The sequence below is a fragment of the Neoarius graeffei genome, chromosome 26 (genome assembly GCF_027579695.1).
Source record: "Neoarius graeffei isolate fNeoGra1 chromosome 26, fNeoGra1.pri, whole genome shotgun sequence".
Lineage (NCBI taxonomy): Eukaryota > Metazoa > Chordata > Actinopteri > Siluriformes > Ariidae > Neoarius > Neoarius graeffei.
In genome coordinates, this window is record NC_083594.1 from 18,217,601 (window position 1) to 18,235,057 (window position 17,457).

Sequence of the window (17,457 nt, forward strand, 5' to 3'; positions counted from 1 at the left end):
GTAAAGCATTAAAGCTGTAACCAGATTACACGTTTTTGATAGCTCTGTAGTGGGTGCTCAGCTGCAGATTCATTCATTATCCATCACTATATGGACAATGAAAGCAACCTTGTTTCTGTAATAAATGGGTCTGCAGGTGATTGTTTACCTGATGCCCTTTTCAGTCCATGTTTAAATTTTGTAATCGTAATTCTCGAAGGCCATTCCACGAGCTATCGCATGTCTGGTAGATGTATTAGCCACTTTATAAGCTCAGTGATCTTGGCTGACCTTCCTGTCTGTGTTGGTTTATTTACTGAATTGTCTGCCAAGCTGGCCACCTGCCCAGTAACATGTGATAAATTAATGAACGATGCATGTTGGCGCTGTCTTCCAACCCGTTTTCTTTTTTTTCCCAGCACCAGACAGCACCTCAGGTGTTATATCGAAGACAATCGAGATCTGTTTACACAAAGAAGGCAATAGTTTTGGCTTTGTAATGCGGGGTAAGTGCATCCACTGATATACACTCACCGGCCACTTTAATAGGAACTTGTTCTTGATTCTAAGATTCCTGTTCTTGGCTGGCAGGAGTGGAACCCATTGTGGGCTTCTGCTGTTGCATGCTGAGATGCTTTTCTGCTTACCACGGTTGTAAAGAGTTGCTATGAGTTGCTATATCCTTCCTAGCAGCTCAAACCAATCTGGCCTTTTTTCTCTGACTTCGCTTATCAACAAGACATTTGTTTTCACACACAGAACTGTCTCTCAGTCAATGTTTTTTTGTTTTTCGCACCATTCTGTGTAAACTCTAGAGACTATTGTGTGTGAAAACCCCAGGAGCTCAATCAGCAGTTTCTGAAACACTCAAACCAACACCCACAGTGAAAGTCACACTTTGAGATCACAATTTTTCCCATTCTGATGTTTGAACATTGCATACATGTCAACCTTTGGTCAATCAAACCTGTATAACCAACCTCCAAAATCCGTATTTCCCTTATAAAATCCTTATAAGATGCAAATTAAAATAATTTACCTAAAATTTGAATGATAATTAACAATGATATATCCCAGTTACTTTTTATTCAATATTAATAACAGTAAACCTTCAGAATGAATACAAAGCTCCAACGTTTGACAAAAACACAAAAAGTGTTATCAGCATAGTTACGAAGGAAATACTTCGTTGTTTGGAGACAGGTTTGACCGAGCGGCTATTATGCACGAGACTTCATATTAGCCACAAAGTCAGAAAAATCTGTTCGTAAAATTACGTTATAATGACCAAATACAATGAAAAGTATTTTTCCAGTCTCACCTGTGAAAGGTAATCCCATGTGATCTCGTTTGGACGGTAAACCTGTTGGTACAGTTAAACGCAGCACATGAATGAGGCATCTTTATTCTCGGCTACTGTCTCCACTTTGCCACATCCAATATGGCGGCGAGGATGACGTATGATTCTACGCAGAAGGCGGCGTCTATGTTTATATGTCTATGACTTCACGGTTGGCGGGATTCTCGCAATGCGGTGTGCGCATGATCAAAAGTGGAACGAAGTCTCGCTACCACAAGATAACGTGCGATTTCATAAGACTCTTTACTGGCTGTCTGTGGTGTACAGTACGTTTGTAAATGTTATGCGCTCTTTTATCATCGTGGGAATTGATTATAGCTCTAAATAAATATTGAAGTTTTTTAAAGAATCCGTATAACTTTATTTATACGCCCGTATACATCGTTTATTGAATCAAATCCGTATAAAATACGGACATTCCGTATAGGTTGACATGTATGACATTGTGAACATTAACTGAAGCTCTTGATTTGTATCTGCATGATTTTATGCATTGTGCTGCTGTCAAGGGATCGGCTGATTAGAGAACTGCATAAAACAGCAGGTGTATGGGTGTTCCGAACACTGTTAAAAAAAAAAAAAAACGTTACGCCAACTTAAAAATTCAAGGAAACTTGCTGCACAGGATTTTTGAGTTTATGTGATAACTAAGATTTTTAAGTTTTGAAGAAAATTGTGCCAACTTATACTTTTGGTCTCAGATAACTTAGCCTTCATATTCACACAAACTTAATTTTTTCAGTTTTACATGATAAGAATTCAACTTTAAGGCCACTAATCTTTCATCCAAGTAACAACTTCAAAATTTGAGTTCAATTTTCTTTTTATCCCACAATAAAACAAATAACAGTCCAGTTCAAATAGCATGTTTATTTTAACATGATGGTAGCAAACTGCTATAAAACTGTAGTGGCAGTGCTTTTTTGTTAAGTCACACATTCACTTATTTTAAGCCTGAAGCTAATTTGACAAACGAAATGTGCAAACAATTCAGTACCAGCCAATTAAAATGCTACAAATGGCATACAATGGTGTACTTGGATGAAAGATTAGTGGCCTTAAAGTTGAATTCTTATCATGTAAAACTGAAAAAATTAAGTTTGTGTGAATGTGAAGGCTAAGTTATCTGAGACCAAAAGTATAAGTTGGCACAACTTTCTTCAAAACTTAAAAATCTTAGTTGTCATATAAACTCAAAAATTCTGTGCAGTAAGTTGCCTTGAATTTTTAAGTTGGCGTAACTTTTTTTTTTTTTTTACAGTGAATAAAGTGGCCGGTGAGTGCAATTAGTGTCAAATCCGGTTGATTTTAAATGAAATGAAATGAAATTTAAACATTTTCAGGAAAAAAAAACTACGGTGGTAATTTTGGTGCATGCTGTAATGTGTTCGTGTGTTTTGATAAATGGGATAATAGGTCAGTGTTTCAAGCAATTATTGTATTTTTTTTTTTATCTGTTATATAAAGGAGGAGCTCATGAAGACTGGCACAAAACTCGCCCGTTAGTAGTGACGTATGTTCGGCCAGGAGGCCCTGCCGACAGGTAATGCTAAAAACAAACTTTTATCTTTTTTGTATTTCATTCATGTGATTCATTTCTGATCATTCCTCAAGACTTTTTACAATAAAATGCTTTATATACAGTGAGGGTAAATAAGTATTTAGACACTTTTTTTTATATGTGCATATATGCACACAATGTTTTTGTACTTATCAATGACTTTTTACTTATAAATATGAACAAAAAGTATGTATTCATATGTATTCAAAAGAAACCCTAAATTGATGGGGAGGAAAAGTATTCAGACACCAGTCTTGGAAAAAAGTATTCAAGCCTATAGTCATCTCCATTTGTCTATACTTTGTCTTGCTCCATGTCTGGCTATATTCATCCCTGTCTATCTATATTTGTCCTGATCTCATCCCTATCTGTCTATAGTCAGTCCTATCTGCTTATACTTGTCCCTATCTGTCTATCCCCATCCCTATTTGTCTGTAGTAATCCCTATCTCATTGAGGACTTTCACATAACGTCATTGTAACTATGGATTTATTTACGCAGCCATGTTGCTTGGCAAGCTTTGTGTTTGCCAGTCACCGACACAAGTGTACGCAAGCGACTGTAAGCTCAATCCAGTAAACATCTACAGATAAGCTTGTAGAAGTTACATCTAAAAGAACAATGTCAGAGACCTGTAGTGCTTCTGGATGTAATAACAGATGTGGAGATAAGCCTGGTTTAACTTTTCACTGCTTCCTGGTGAACCCAGAAAGACGAGAAAAATGGCGAGCTGCAGTTAAATGGGAAGACTGCATGATAAAACGTTCTCGTGTGTGTGGAGAACATTTTATATTAGGTTAATGTGAAAGCTCTGTGTAACATGTAGATCTGGATCTGGGCTTTGGATGCGATATATTTTATTAGACCTAATGGTTGGCGAGACTAGCAACATGTTTGTGATGTACTAATAATATAGATTCGGCTAAACACCATCAAATATGCTAGATCTAGGCCCTGGCTTGTTTATTACTATTAGAAGTCCATGTTTGAACTTACTTTTGCCATAGTAAGACATTTTTCTTATCATGAATTTCCCATAACACAAAACCTGCCTCAAAACATTGGTAGGTATGTGTACTTTCATATGCCTTTAGCATCTCCGGTGTATTTAGAAGTCCCAAATACTAAATAGTTCAGGATGTTGTAGTGTCCCAAATCTGGTAGCTAGTTTGCCGAACACTTTTCTTTTTAAAGATTTTTTTTGGGCTTTTTTCACCTTTATTATTGGATAGGACAGGCTAGAGACAGGAAATGAGTGGGGGAGAGATCGGGAAATGACCTCAGGCCGGAATCGAACCCGGGTCCCCGGACCCACGGCACGGCGCCCCATCCACCTGAGCCACGACGCCCCTTGCTGAACACTTTTCAAGTGGAATAAATACATTTGTGTGTAAATTAAGAAGATGCAACCTTTATTTTTGTCACACGTCCACTCAAGTACAGCGAAATTAAACCATCTGAAGCGAACATACACACACACAGAGAGAGAGAGTGCAGTGTGCAGAATAAATAATAAATAAATACAGGTGTGGATAAATTATATGGCTCTGTGATGCCTGCATGATTCAGCTTTTAGACGTAACACGATCTGCTGGTATAAAATAAATGTTTAATCATTTCAGAGAGATTGTACTGACTGCAGTCATCTTGATTTTCATTATTAACTGTTGTGGCTGTTTCTTTGTTTGTTTGGCTATATGGCGGACGCTGTGTGATAAACAAAAACCTGTGACGTCAGTGAAAGTCTTCTATAAATTGTCCTTCTCTATCTAAAGTCATCGATATCTGTCCATAATTGTTCCTCTGTGCCTGTACTTCTCCCTATCTCTCTGTACTCATAACTGTGTCCATATTCATCCCTACCTGTTTTTTTTTTATCACACATTTAATCTTACTATCAGGAATAACAGAATCATCTCCATAGATGTCTTTAACAATACATTTTGGCATAAAGGCAAATAATGAATAGTAATGGATTCATTCTGAAACCAGTTAAAGCACTTTGTGATAAAGTTATTAAATGGAAGAAAAAAACAATTATTCGGGGGAAATTATTCGGACACTATAAATGACCAACATTACTATTTTGGTGCAGATACATTGTTGGCAATTACAGCTTTGTGATGTCTACATTAAGAGGGAATTTCCTTTTTGCACATTGTGGTTCGGGTGGCACGGTGGTGTAGTGGTTAGCGCTGTCGCCTCACAGCAAGAAGGTCGGGGTTCGAGCCCCGTGGCTGGCGAGGGCCTTTCTGTGCGGAGTTTGCATGTTCTCCCCGTGTCCGCGTGGGTTTCCTCCGGGTGCTCCGGTTTCCCCCACAGTCCAAAGACATGCAGGTTAGGTTAACTGGTGACTCTCTAAATTGACTGTAGGTGTGTATGTGAGTGTGAATGGTTGTCTGTGTCTATGTGTCAGCCCTGTGATGATCTGGTGACTTGTCCAGGGTGTACCCCGCCTTTTGCCCGTAGTCAGCTGGGATGGGCTCCAGCTTGCCTGCGACCCTGTAGAACAGGATAAAGCGGCTAGAGATAATGAGATGAGAATGAGACGTTGTGGTTCAGTTTTGGCCCAATTCCTCTTGGCAGATGCTCTTCAATTCCCCATGCTTCCTCTCATGGGTCTGCAATTTCAAACCCAAAAGGTCTTGAGTTGTTTTAGCTGGATGCTTGGGGTCATTATTGTTGTCTTGTCCACATCCAAACATCAGTCTTCTCACCAGATTCAGTTTCTTGGCCAATGAGATTAAATGCTCCTCTACTATGAAGAGAAACAACCCCATATCATGCACCCACCTCCACTGTGGGTATGGTGTTCTTGGGATAGGATCATATGCACAACCCTTCTTTCTCCAAGCATGATGATCTGAATTGTTTCCAAAGAGGTTTTTTTTTCTTCTGACCAGAATATACTGTTGCAAAAGAGTTCAGATTTGTCTAAATGCTTTTAGCTGTGTTTTTGCATCTTGGTGTTTTCAGGGGGTATAAGAAAAGAGAATAGAGATGACGGTGGTGCATGTTATTGCGTATTGTACTCTGGGTAACTGCTGTTCCTGCTGCTTTCAGGTCATCCTGCAAGTCTTTTCAATTGAGTGTTGGCTTCTCTTTTACATCCCTTCCTTACCTTACCTTCAATAATATGAGAACTTGTTGTGAAATCGTGTGTGGGGTCGACTTGTCCAGGGACACTTAACTGTGATTCCACGACATTTCGATCTGCATATTATCAAAACAATTGTACTGAAAGGATGTTTAAAGTTTTTGCTCTGGCTTTATACTTTTTCCACTCGAATGTTGTTGAATAATGTTGTCACTGAGATCTTTAGGAAGCTCATTTACCTTCACCATGATTGCTACTTGAACTTTTTATCTTTATTTGTGTCAAGAACTTAATACAGTTTGTGTAAATTTAACCATAAGCCTTTATCAATAAAAACATATTCAGCCTAGTGTGTCCAGACATTTGACGGGTATTGTACATCGAATATTGAAAATATAGCCAGAAGCAGTCACAATTGTAAGGTCTTTTTTTTTGTAGCATTCTTTATATTAGATTGATTTTTCCTTTCTACATGACACCCTGCTAGTATCTCAAACTTATTATAAAATTGTTATTTCTGCTTTGTTTTGCTCAGATCCAAGGTAAATGATTTTGTTCAAGATATGTGATAAGGCTTGTGTATGAGATGATAGAAAGCACATAACCACATTTCTGTAAGCGAGGACTATAACTGAAAACCAAACCCAAGACTTGCACTCTATTTCCAGTACAGAAAAAAGAAAAATGACTATTATTGCAAGGTGCACTATGAAAGCGAACTATATGAAAGTGTATCCAGGAAGATTTAGGGATATATAGTGTCTTGCAAAAGTATTCATCCCCCTTGGTGTTTGTCCTGTTTTGTCGCATTACAAGCTGGAAGTAAAATGGATTTTTAGGGGTTTAGCAACATTTGATTTACACACCATGCCTATAAAACCGTTATTCCAAGAAATCGAATCATACATGAGCTGATAGCTGATGAGGCACAAAGTGCCGAGTTGGCTATAAGCCGTGTGCGACGAGATTGAGTGGAATAACTGTTTTATTCTATCCACATTCACTGGATTTTGAGAAACAGAGCATTTTTATTTTCTGCAAATACGATAAATAAAAACTTTGTACAAAACATCCGACAAAATAATTTCTGCTGAGAATGTAAACAAACGGGCGAAATGAGAGTAGCAATTTGTGAAAAATGCTACAATAATAATTCTTGAAAAATAAAAAAAGATATGTTCTTACCATCAAATACTTTCATTCCATATTTTGTTGATTTTTTTTTTTGCATGGGGGGGTTTGTTTTCGAGTAGAGTTTTTATTTCATCCTTGGTTGGTTCAGCAACACGTGCCACCATTTTGTTTTTCTCTACTCACGGTATATGAGCTGATAGCCTAGCAGTAGAGTAGCCAATCAGACCATGCGATTGTTCATATCCAATGAATGTGGATAAATAAATATATATATATATATATATATATATATATATATATATATATATATATATATATATATATGTGTGTGTGTGTGTATATATATATATATATATATATATATATATATATATATATATATATATATATATATACACACATACATGCACACAGTGCTCAGCGTAAATGAGTACACCCCCTTTGAAAAGTAACATTCTAAACAATATCTCAATGAACACACACAATTTCCAAAATGTTGACAAGAGAAAGTTTAATATAACATCTGTTTAACTTATAACGTGAAAGTAAGTGTGACAGTTCGTATGAGTGGGAGGAGCACAGAAGGACGGCAGGCCAGAACTGAGTTCACAAAAAATATTTATTCAGCTTTTCAGCTTATTTAATTGTCTCCCAGTCACACATGGGCACACACACACAGGTCATCTGGCTGGGGAGATAGCTCTCCTCCTCTGCTCTCTCTCTTTAAATAGGGCGCGGTCACTGGGGAAGACACACAAACCCACATTAATAGGCATCAGGTGCAGTGATTCTGCCACTTACCTTCCCTGACTCTGCCCTCCGGTCACAGACCGATGCTTGACCACACCCCCGCTGCTACAGTAAGGTTAATAATATAACTTAAATTACACATTTTTCACTTTTACTCAAATTAGGGTGGTGCAAAAATGAGTACACCCCACAATAAAAACTACTACATCTAGTACTTTGTATGGCCTCCATGATTTTTAATGACAGCACCAAGTCTTCTAGGCATGGAATGAACACGTTGGCGACATTTTGCAATATCAATCTTTTTCCATTCTTCAACAATGACCTCTTTTAGTGACTGGATGCTGGATGGAGAGTGATGCTCAACTTGTCTCTTCAGAATTCCCCATAGGTGTTCAACTGGGTTCAGATCAGGAGACATACGGTACTTGGCCAATGAATCACTTTCACCCTGTTCTTCTTCAGAAATCCAACAGTGGCCTTAGATGTGTGTTTCGGATCATTGTCATGTTGGAAAAGTGCACGACGACCAAGGGCATGGAGTGATGGTAGCATCTTCTCTTTCAGTATAGAGCAATACGTCTGTGAATTCATGATGCCATCAATGAAATGCAGCTCCCCGACACCAGCAGCACTCATGCAGCCCCACATAAGGACACTGCCACCACCATGTTTCACTGTAGGCACCAGGCATTTTTCTTTGTATTCCTCACCTTTGCGACGCCATACAGTTTTGAAGCCATCAGTTCCAAAAACATTTATCTTGGTCTCATCACTCTAGAGTATAGAGTCCCAGTAGTCTTCATCTTTGTCCGTACGGGCCCTGGCAAACTCTAGGCGGGCTTTTTTGTGCCTGGGCTTTAGGAGAGGCTTCTTTCGTGGACGGCATCCATGCATGCCATTCCTCTGCAGTGTACGCCGTATTGTGTCACGGGAAATAGTCACCCCAGTTTGGCTTTCTATTTCTTTAGATAACTGCAGTGAACTTGCATGCCGATTTTCTTCAACCCTTCTCATCAGAAGACGCTCCTGTCGAGGTGTTAACTTCAATGGACGACCTGGACGTCTCTGTGAGATGGTTGCAGTTCCAGCTTTCTTAAATTTTTGTACCACTTTTGCTACAGTATTCTGACTGATAACTAAAGCTTTGCTGATCTTCTTGTAGCCTTCACCTTTGTGGTGGAAAGAAATTATTTTCTTTGGGGAATTCTGAAGAGACAAGTTGAGCATCACTCTCCACCCAGCATCCAGTCATTAAAAGAGGTCATTGTTGAAGAATGGAAAAAGATTGATGTTGCAAAATGTCGACAACTTGTTCATTCCATGCCTAGAAGACTTGGTGCTGTCATTAAAAATCATGGAGGCCATACAAAGTACTAGATGTAGTAGTTTTTATTGTGGGGTGTACTCATTTTTGCACCACCCTAATTTGCGTAAAAGTGAAAAATGTATAATATAAGTTATATTATTAACCTTACTTTCACATTCTAAGTTAAACAGATGTTATTTTAAACTTTGACTTGTCAACATTTTGGAAATTGTTTGTGTTCATTGAGATATTGTTTAAAATGTTAATTTTCAAAGGGGGTGCACTCATTTACGCTGAGCACTGTATGTATGTGTGTGTATGTATGTATGTGTATATCTCATCTCATCTCATTATCTCTAGCCGCTTTATCCTTCTACAGGGTCGCAGGCAAGCTGGAGCCTATCCCAGCTGACTACGGGCGAAAGGCGGGGTACACCCTGGACAAGTCGCCAGGTCATCACAGGGCTGACACATAGACACAGACAACCATTCACACTCACATTCACACCTACGGTCAATTTAGAGTCACCAGTTAACCTAAGCTGCATGTCTTTGGACTGTGGGGGAAACCGGAGCACCCGGAGGAAACCCACGCGGACACGGGGAGAACATGCAAACTCCGCACAGAAAGGCCCTCGCCGGCCACGGGGCTCGAACCCAGACCTTCTTGCTGTGAGGCGACAGCGCTAACCACTACACCACCGTGCCGCCCATATATATATATATATATATATATATATATATATATATATATATGAAATATAAGATCACAGACCCACTGATGTATCATACATTACAAGAGGTAACAAAGTATTATGTCTCTGTGGGTTTTTTTTTTTAATTTGGCCTTGGCATCAACTTTTATAACAGCAGTTTCAACACACTGAAAGAGCTTGACTTCATTTTAAAGATTTAGATATTGTATAGATATAGAAGAGAATTAGTTCAAGAATTAGAAGGCTTTCAGTTTTAAAAACATACCAAACTATTAGTGGAATTTCATAAAATAACAAAGCATATGATTGGTCCTGTTTGGCTTGATGTTTGTCTTTATGCAGGGAGGGCACACTGAAGGCAGGTGATCGGCTGCTCAGTGTGGACGGTGTACCCTTACACAGTGCCAGCCATAGTGAAGCTCTTGCTATGTTGGCACAGTGTAGCCAGGAGGCAATCTTCCAAACCGAATATGATGTGACCATTATGGGTGAGTGGAGACTTTGTACGTGACTGTTTTTCCCTGAACAGAACCCAAGGATCAAGCCTTTAATGGGCCTCTGTACACATCACAGACCACATTTTGACATTTGTATGACATATACTGTACATACATAACATCATGTGTGTCAATTCTTTGTCATTTTAAACATTTACATTTCCGGACAAATCTTAACATCACGATTATTCTACTGAAAAAAAAAACCTCTATAGCCTAAAAATGGCAGGTGTGTGGAAATTTTGATGCATGTGTGTATGTGTGGGTTTTTTTTTTTTTTCAGCTGTCACATTTTTTCACATTGTGCTATGTGTAGTATCTGTGTTTGTAATACATATTATTTTTAGATTCAGTAACAAATGCGTCTGGCCCATTGCTGGTGGAAATAGCCAAGTCTCCTGGAGCGAGTCTGGGCATCACATTAACCTCTACCACATACAGGAACAAACAGGTTATCATCATTGACAAGATCAAAGCTGCCAGCATGGTTGACAGGTGATGAGCTTTGCCTTTCTCTAACTACTGCTTTCTCAATTAAAAATGACTCTCATTTTCCAGTGAGAGGCCAGGCGCAAGTGCATGCAGTATATTCGGAATGTTACTTATTACAGGCAGCCTCTGAATCGCTGTCCATAGCAGAGCAGGGCTCATAACAGGTAAGCAAAATAAACCAACGAAAAAAAAAATCCATGATCAGAGACCAAAGAAAATAGGTGAGCGTGAATGCTAGGAAACATGGAACTTGGAAAACAAAGCCTGGACTTAACAATATGAAATGCATGCAGTATAAATAGATAAGATGATCAAGGGCTGAACACAGAACAGATGAATACGACAATAACAGGACAGGGACAGAGACAAGACTAGAATCAAAATGGAAGCACATCAGAGCAAAACCAACCTTTTTTAGAATCCGTGCATCTGGAATTCTAACATCTGAACACAGCATTCCAAATTCCCAGATTTTTTTATCTATCGATTGATCGATCGCCTTAAAGTCCATATCATGGGTAAATTCAGGAGCAAGATCGATGTAATTCTCCTATTTTATATTAAACTTTGGTCAAATATCTGTCACATTTTGCATTTTGTGCCATTTTTTTTACCTTGCGCAATACCAGAAAAATTCAGTTGAAATCAAGCCATTTGAGGCGAATTGATCCGCCTCTGAAAAAACTTGGCATTTGGATTTCCAGGCAAACATTGATTTTCGTGACATCGCGTGCGGGACACCTCCTTCTGAATCCTACGTCAGCGCTGGTTTCTTTATGAGAAAACGACCTGGTGGTTTTCTGCAAATTTCTTCAACGTTATCACGTAATTATTAAAATGGTTAACAGATGTATCGTAGGAGGGTGTAGCAACACCAATCATGATGGGATTAGTACTCATCGTTTTCCAAAAGACCGGACAATGGGAGAGAAATGGGAGCGCTTGGTCTACACAGGCTGTGCACTGAAACCGTGCAAAGCTCGCGCAGCCTGCTGGCGCTTCCGCAGGTAATGTCACGAATCTGGTTCCAGACTCCCTTGGGATTTTTCCAGACGCGTTTTGTTATTTTATTTTTTTCTGCTGTAGACAGATGGCCTTGTGCAAAATTACCCTTCTGGATGAGTGTGTAAAGGGACATACTTTCATATAAAAAAAACCCGAATTTGGTCCAGAATATGCATTTTTAAGCACATGCAAAGAAATGCTGTAGAGCAAAGATGCCTTCAAAAATGTTGAAATTTAATGCTTCTATATAAAAAAAAAATTACAAACAGTCGTCGTTGTCTGTCCATTGCTAGCAATGATGAATACTTCATTAGAATGCGCAGAAACTGTGCTTCCCCATGTTGCTCTATCCAAGGCATCCCTTTCCAATGTCTGATCGATATCTCCAGCATTCTTCATGCTCCTCTTCAAAACGTCTTTGTACCTCAGTTTCTGTCCTCCTTGTCTCCTCTTTCCGAGCTGTGGATGGTAAAAGAGAGCAACTGGACTTGCTTGAAGATTCTTGAAGATGTTTCACCTCTCATCCGAAAGGCTTCTTCAGTTCTGTCTGACTAGTAGGGAGTATTAGGTATTTATCCTCTCATGGATGAAAAGCAATCCTAAGGTGTCGTTGAGTCATCCTGTTGGTGTGAGCCACTGGGGGCTGGGTGTGAACGGCCTAGAGAGTCATTGGGGTGATCAATGATTGTTGGTTCTCTCTGTCCTCCTGTGAGTCACTGAAAACAGCTGGGTTTTGGTGTGAATTCAGTTGTCTGGGAAGTGTGCCAAGGACTGCATTGTAGGTGGCTGATAAATGGTGTCTTAGGCTACATCCACACGACAACGGCAACGAGATGTTATTTAAAAATATATCGCGTCCAAATGGGCAACAGTCAGTAAAATATCGGGTCCATATGGCAACGCAACGCTTGCTGAAAACGATGCAATACACATGCCACACCTCTAGGGGCGCTGTAAGACGGTCCCTTCGGAGACACCAGAACAACCCATACGAAAAATAACAGTAAAGAACTTATAAGAGTTTACCACTGTCTTAGTAGTAAATCCTTATAAGGATTTATAAATAAATATGCCATGTATGATTTACTCCTGAAAGTGGCCCATTTTGCATTTTCCTCATACAAATTTTTTATGAAAATCTAGTATGTATGAAGTGAACATTGTGCATGGTTTTTACAGATAATGTGTATGATGAATTACACCGTCTTTGTATGCTTCACGTAATGTTTGTAGTTTTAAATTATATTTTACAGTTTAAAATGTATATGCCTTTTATATGTAAATCCACATATGTTTGTGTTGGATTTACATATAAAAGGCATATACATTTTAAACTGTAAAATATAATTTAAAACTACAAACATTACGTGAAGCATACAAAGACGGTGTAATTCATCATACACATTATCTGTAAAAACCATGCACAATGTTCACTTCATACATACTAGATTTTCATAAAAAATTTGTATGAGGAAAATGCAAAATGGGCCACTTTCAGGAGTAAATCATACATGGCATATATATTTATTTATAAATCCTTATAAGGATTTATCCTTATATTTATAAGGATTTACTACTAAGACAGTGGTAAACTCTTATAAGTTCTTTACTGTTCTTTTTCGTATGGGAATAGAAGAAGTAAGGACGCATGCACATAAACTATTATGCGCGAGACTTCATATTAGCCACAAAGTCAGGAAAATCTGTTCGGAAAATTACATTATAATGACCAAATACAATGAAAAGTATTTTCCAGTCTCACCTGTAAGGTAATCCCATGTGATCTCGTTTGGACGGTAAACCTGTTGGTACAGTTAAACGCAGCTAATCTTTATTCTCCGCTTTGACCTTTCCAATATGGCGGCGAGGATGACGTACGCGGAAGGCGGCGTCTTTAATGGTCCGGAATAAATTGAATACTACACGTTGATGGATTAATTTGTTGTTTCTCACCTGTGAAAGGTAATCCCATGTGATCTCGTTTGGACGGTAAACCTGTTGGTATAGTTAAACGCAGCTAATCTTTATTCTCCACTTTGACCTTTCCAATATGGCGGCGAGGATGACGTATGCGGAAGGCGGCGTCTTTAATGGTCCGGAATAAATTGAATGATATACACGTTGATGGATTAATTTGCTTTTTTGAGGAATGTATTCTAGGACTTAAACCATCATCTGAAGAGGTGAGATCGCTCTTTTTTCCCCCTAGTTTTGCTGGTGGGATTGACTCTGCCCTAAGGGCTATTCTCTCTCTCTCTCTCTCTCTCTCTCTCTCTCTCACTTTGCACCATTACACAATAAATATTCACAGTGAAAATATTTTGTAAGCGCGTTTCATGAACCAAGTTATAGGATTTGTTGACAACTCGCATCGCATCGCAATGAGATCATTGGCACTACTGGTGTTAAGAATCAGACCATTTCATAAATGAATATTTTGCTGTAGAGCTGCAGTGTTTGTACAATTGCATGTTTTTGCTTCACTATTACTGTCACTATTCTGCTTCTTGCATTACTACTGTGAACTAACACTGAACATAATAATAATAATAATAATATCCAAGCTCGTGTTTCACTCTCACTAGTGCTCTGTAAGGCTTTTTCCTGGTGATATTCGTTACACTTCTATCCGGCGTGAAGCACTGACAGTCATGTGGTTGTGACGTCATCGTAAACAAATCCGTTTTACTCATCCAGACGACTTCACAACGGCAACGTTGCCAGATCTTTCCACTCTGGAACCCGTTCTCAAAAAGATTGCGTTTTGGGCACCCAAAACGCCGGTGCCGTGTGGACGCCAGGCCTAAACGATAAGCAATTGTATCGGAGTCACCTGAATCCGTTGCCGTGTGGACAGGGCCTTAGATCACCACCTCTGTTCAGTGGTGGCCATTCCAGGTTGACAAAAATGGCTTCTTTAACTCCTCGCTCATACCAACGATCCTCTCCGGCTAAAATGCATACGTTGCAATCCTGAAATGAGTGTCCTTTGTTGTTAAGATGAAGATAGACAGCAGAGTCCTGGCCTGAGGAACTGGCTCTCCTGTGTTGAGCCATGCGCCTGTGAAGCGGTTGTTTTGTTTCCCCAGTATACGAGTACGTGCATTCTTCACTGCACTGAATTCCATACACTACGTTGTCCTGTTTGTGTGTGGCTATTCTGTCCTTAGGGTGGACCAGTTTCTGCTTCAGGGTGTTACTGGGTCTGAAATGTACCAGAATGTTGTGTTTGTAGAAGATCCTCCTGAGTTTCTCAGATAGACCAGAAATGTAGGCTTTCCGAGGCTCAGTTCTCCGTAGAAAACGGCTTTGGGTAGTTGTGTGTCAGGCATGCGCTAGATGTGTCCAGCCCAATGGAGTTGGGAAGCTCTGATCAGGGCTTCCATGCTTACTGTATTGGCTCACCTGAGGACTTCTACATTGGGGACTTTGTCCTGCCATTTTATTTTGAGGATTTGATGCAGGTGTTGGAGTTGTAGCCTGGTCAGTTCCTTGAAGTGTTTACAATAGTGTCATGCATTCAGTGGCATAAAGCAGAGATGTGGTGTTGTATACTTTCAACTTGGTGGTTCTCTTGATATCATGGCGAGACCATAGTTGCTTTCATAATGCACCGAAGGCTTTGGTGGTAGCTTGAATCCAGCGGTCTACCTCCAAGTCTGAGGAGTTTGTGTTGGTAACTGTATTGCCTAAGTAGATGAAACTCTCAGAACTCCTAAGAGGCATTCCATTGACCAAAACAATGCCATTTGGCATTGCCTGTGGCTCAAGTGAAGGTTGATACGGGAGTTCTGTTTTCATGATGAAACAAAATGAAACACAGTAAATATTTGGTGTGAGACGACCCTTTGGCGGCACGGTGGTGTAGTGGTTAGCGCTGTCGCCTCACAGCAAGAAGGTCCGGGTTCGAGCCCCGTAGTCGACGAGGGCCTTTCTGTGCGGAGTTTGCATGTTCTCCCTGTGTCTGTGTGGGTTTCCTCTGGGTGCTCCGGTTTCCCCCACAGTCCAAAAACATGCAGGTTAGGTTAACTGGTGACTCTAAATTGACCGTAGATGTGAATGTGAGTGTGAATGGTTGTCTATGTGTCAGCCCTGTGATGACCTGGCGACTTGTCCAGGGTGTACCCTGCCTTTCGCCCGTAGTCAGCTGGGATAGGGTCCAGCTTGCCTGCGACCCTGTAGAACGGGATAAAGCGGCTAGAGATAATGAGATGAGATGTTGCAGAACCAGCCACAGTTCTTCTGGACACTTTGACTGTCACACTTGCTTCTTAATTTTGTAGCAAAATCCAGCAGCTTTTATTGTTTTTATCTGAAAATTGTCTATGTAATATGCTGTTTTCTTTATTGACATACAATTTTTTCTGCATTTTTACAGATCAGGAGCTTTACATGTAGGTGATCACATCCTCACCATCGATGGCACAAGTACAGAGCACTGCACCGTGCTGGAGGCCACTCAGCTGTTAGCCAGCACCTCAGATGTGGCCAAGCTGGAGATCCTTCCTGCTCATCAAATGCGATTGACCAGCAAAGTTCAGGACACTGGTGAGTGAGCGTCAGGCTCAGAAAAGCATGGGTTGATCTTGTGCCTCCTCAGGAGTTTTGTAATAACTGAAAGTAAAACGCAGGCACTGAATGTGTGTGTGTGTTTTTTTTTAAAGCACGTCTTGTTTCTTGTCACTTTGCTCCATATTCACAATGACCTACTGTGACACATTCCACATCCACCCTTCTCCTCCCCTTTCCCTGCTTCAGTCCAGATCATATCTTTCTCTAATACAGTTTGATGACAATGCTTCTATCCATGTAAAACAGAATGCGATGATTTGAAAATCATAGAAACCCTCTATTCCTTTGAAAATAGTACAAAGAGAACATAAAATATTGAAACTGAGATGTTATTATTTTTTGAAAAATATATGCTCATTTTGAACTTGATGCCAGCAGCACATTCCAAAAAAGCTGGGACAGGGGCATGTTTACCTCTGTCCTTTGAACATCACTCTGTAAACGTTTGGGAACTGAGGAGACCAGTTGCTGTAGTTTTGAAAATGAAATGTTGTCCCATTCTTGCCTGATGTACAATTTCGGTTGGCGAAATTTCAATTTCTCAGACCACAGGACAATTTTCCACTTCATGGCAGTCCATTGTAAAAGAGTTCGGGCCCAGTGAAGGTGGAGGTGTTTCTGGATATTGTTTATCTCTGGTTTTAACTTGCATTTGTGGATGCAGTCATGAACTGTTTGCACAGATGGTGGTTTTCTAAAGTGTTCTTGAGCCCATACAGTGATTTCCACTATAGAGTGCTTCGAGGTCAGCGCGAGCCCAGTGGCGGCCATATTGGAAGTCAAAGGTTGCTGTGTCAGTGCATTGTTGTTGTTCAGCGAAGCAAAAAGGGGTGACAATGCTGAATACGTGTGTCATTGTTGGCTGTAGTAGCCGGGGGAAAAGGGTGGCAAAAGCTTCCACAGACTCCCTAAAGTCGTGACTAACCAGGGAATTGCAGCACAGGAGAAAAGCGAGCGGAGGAGACGACAGTAGCTGGCTGCCATT

At 40.0% G+C, this 17,457-nt stretch overlaps 1 protein-coding gene across 1 annotated transcript in view; it reads left to right on the forward strand.

The window, feature by feature from the left end:
* The window catches only part of grip2b (glutamate receptor interacting protein 2b), a 455,064-nt gene that overhangs the window by 320,799 nt on the left and 116,808 nt on the right, over positions 1–17,457 (forward strand). The window contains exons 5-9 of the mRNA XM_060909766.1: positions 399–485; positions 2,807–2,882; positions 10,249–10,394; positions 10,751–10,898; positions 16,279–16,448. Of these exons, the coding sequence (XP_060765749.1) occupies positions 399–485; positions 2,807–2,882; positions 10,249–10,394; positions 10,751–10,898; positions 16,279–16,448 (627 nt within the window). The remainder of the gene's footprint in view (positions 1–398; positions 486–2,806; positions 2,883–10,248; positions 10,395–10,750; positions 10,899–16,278; positions 16,449–17,457) is intronic.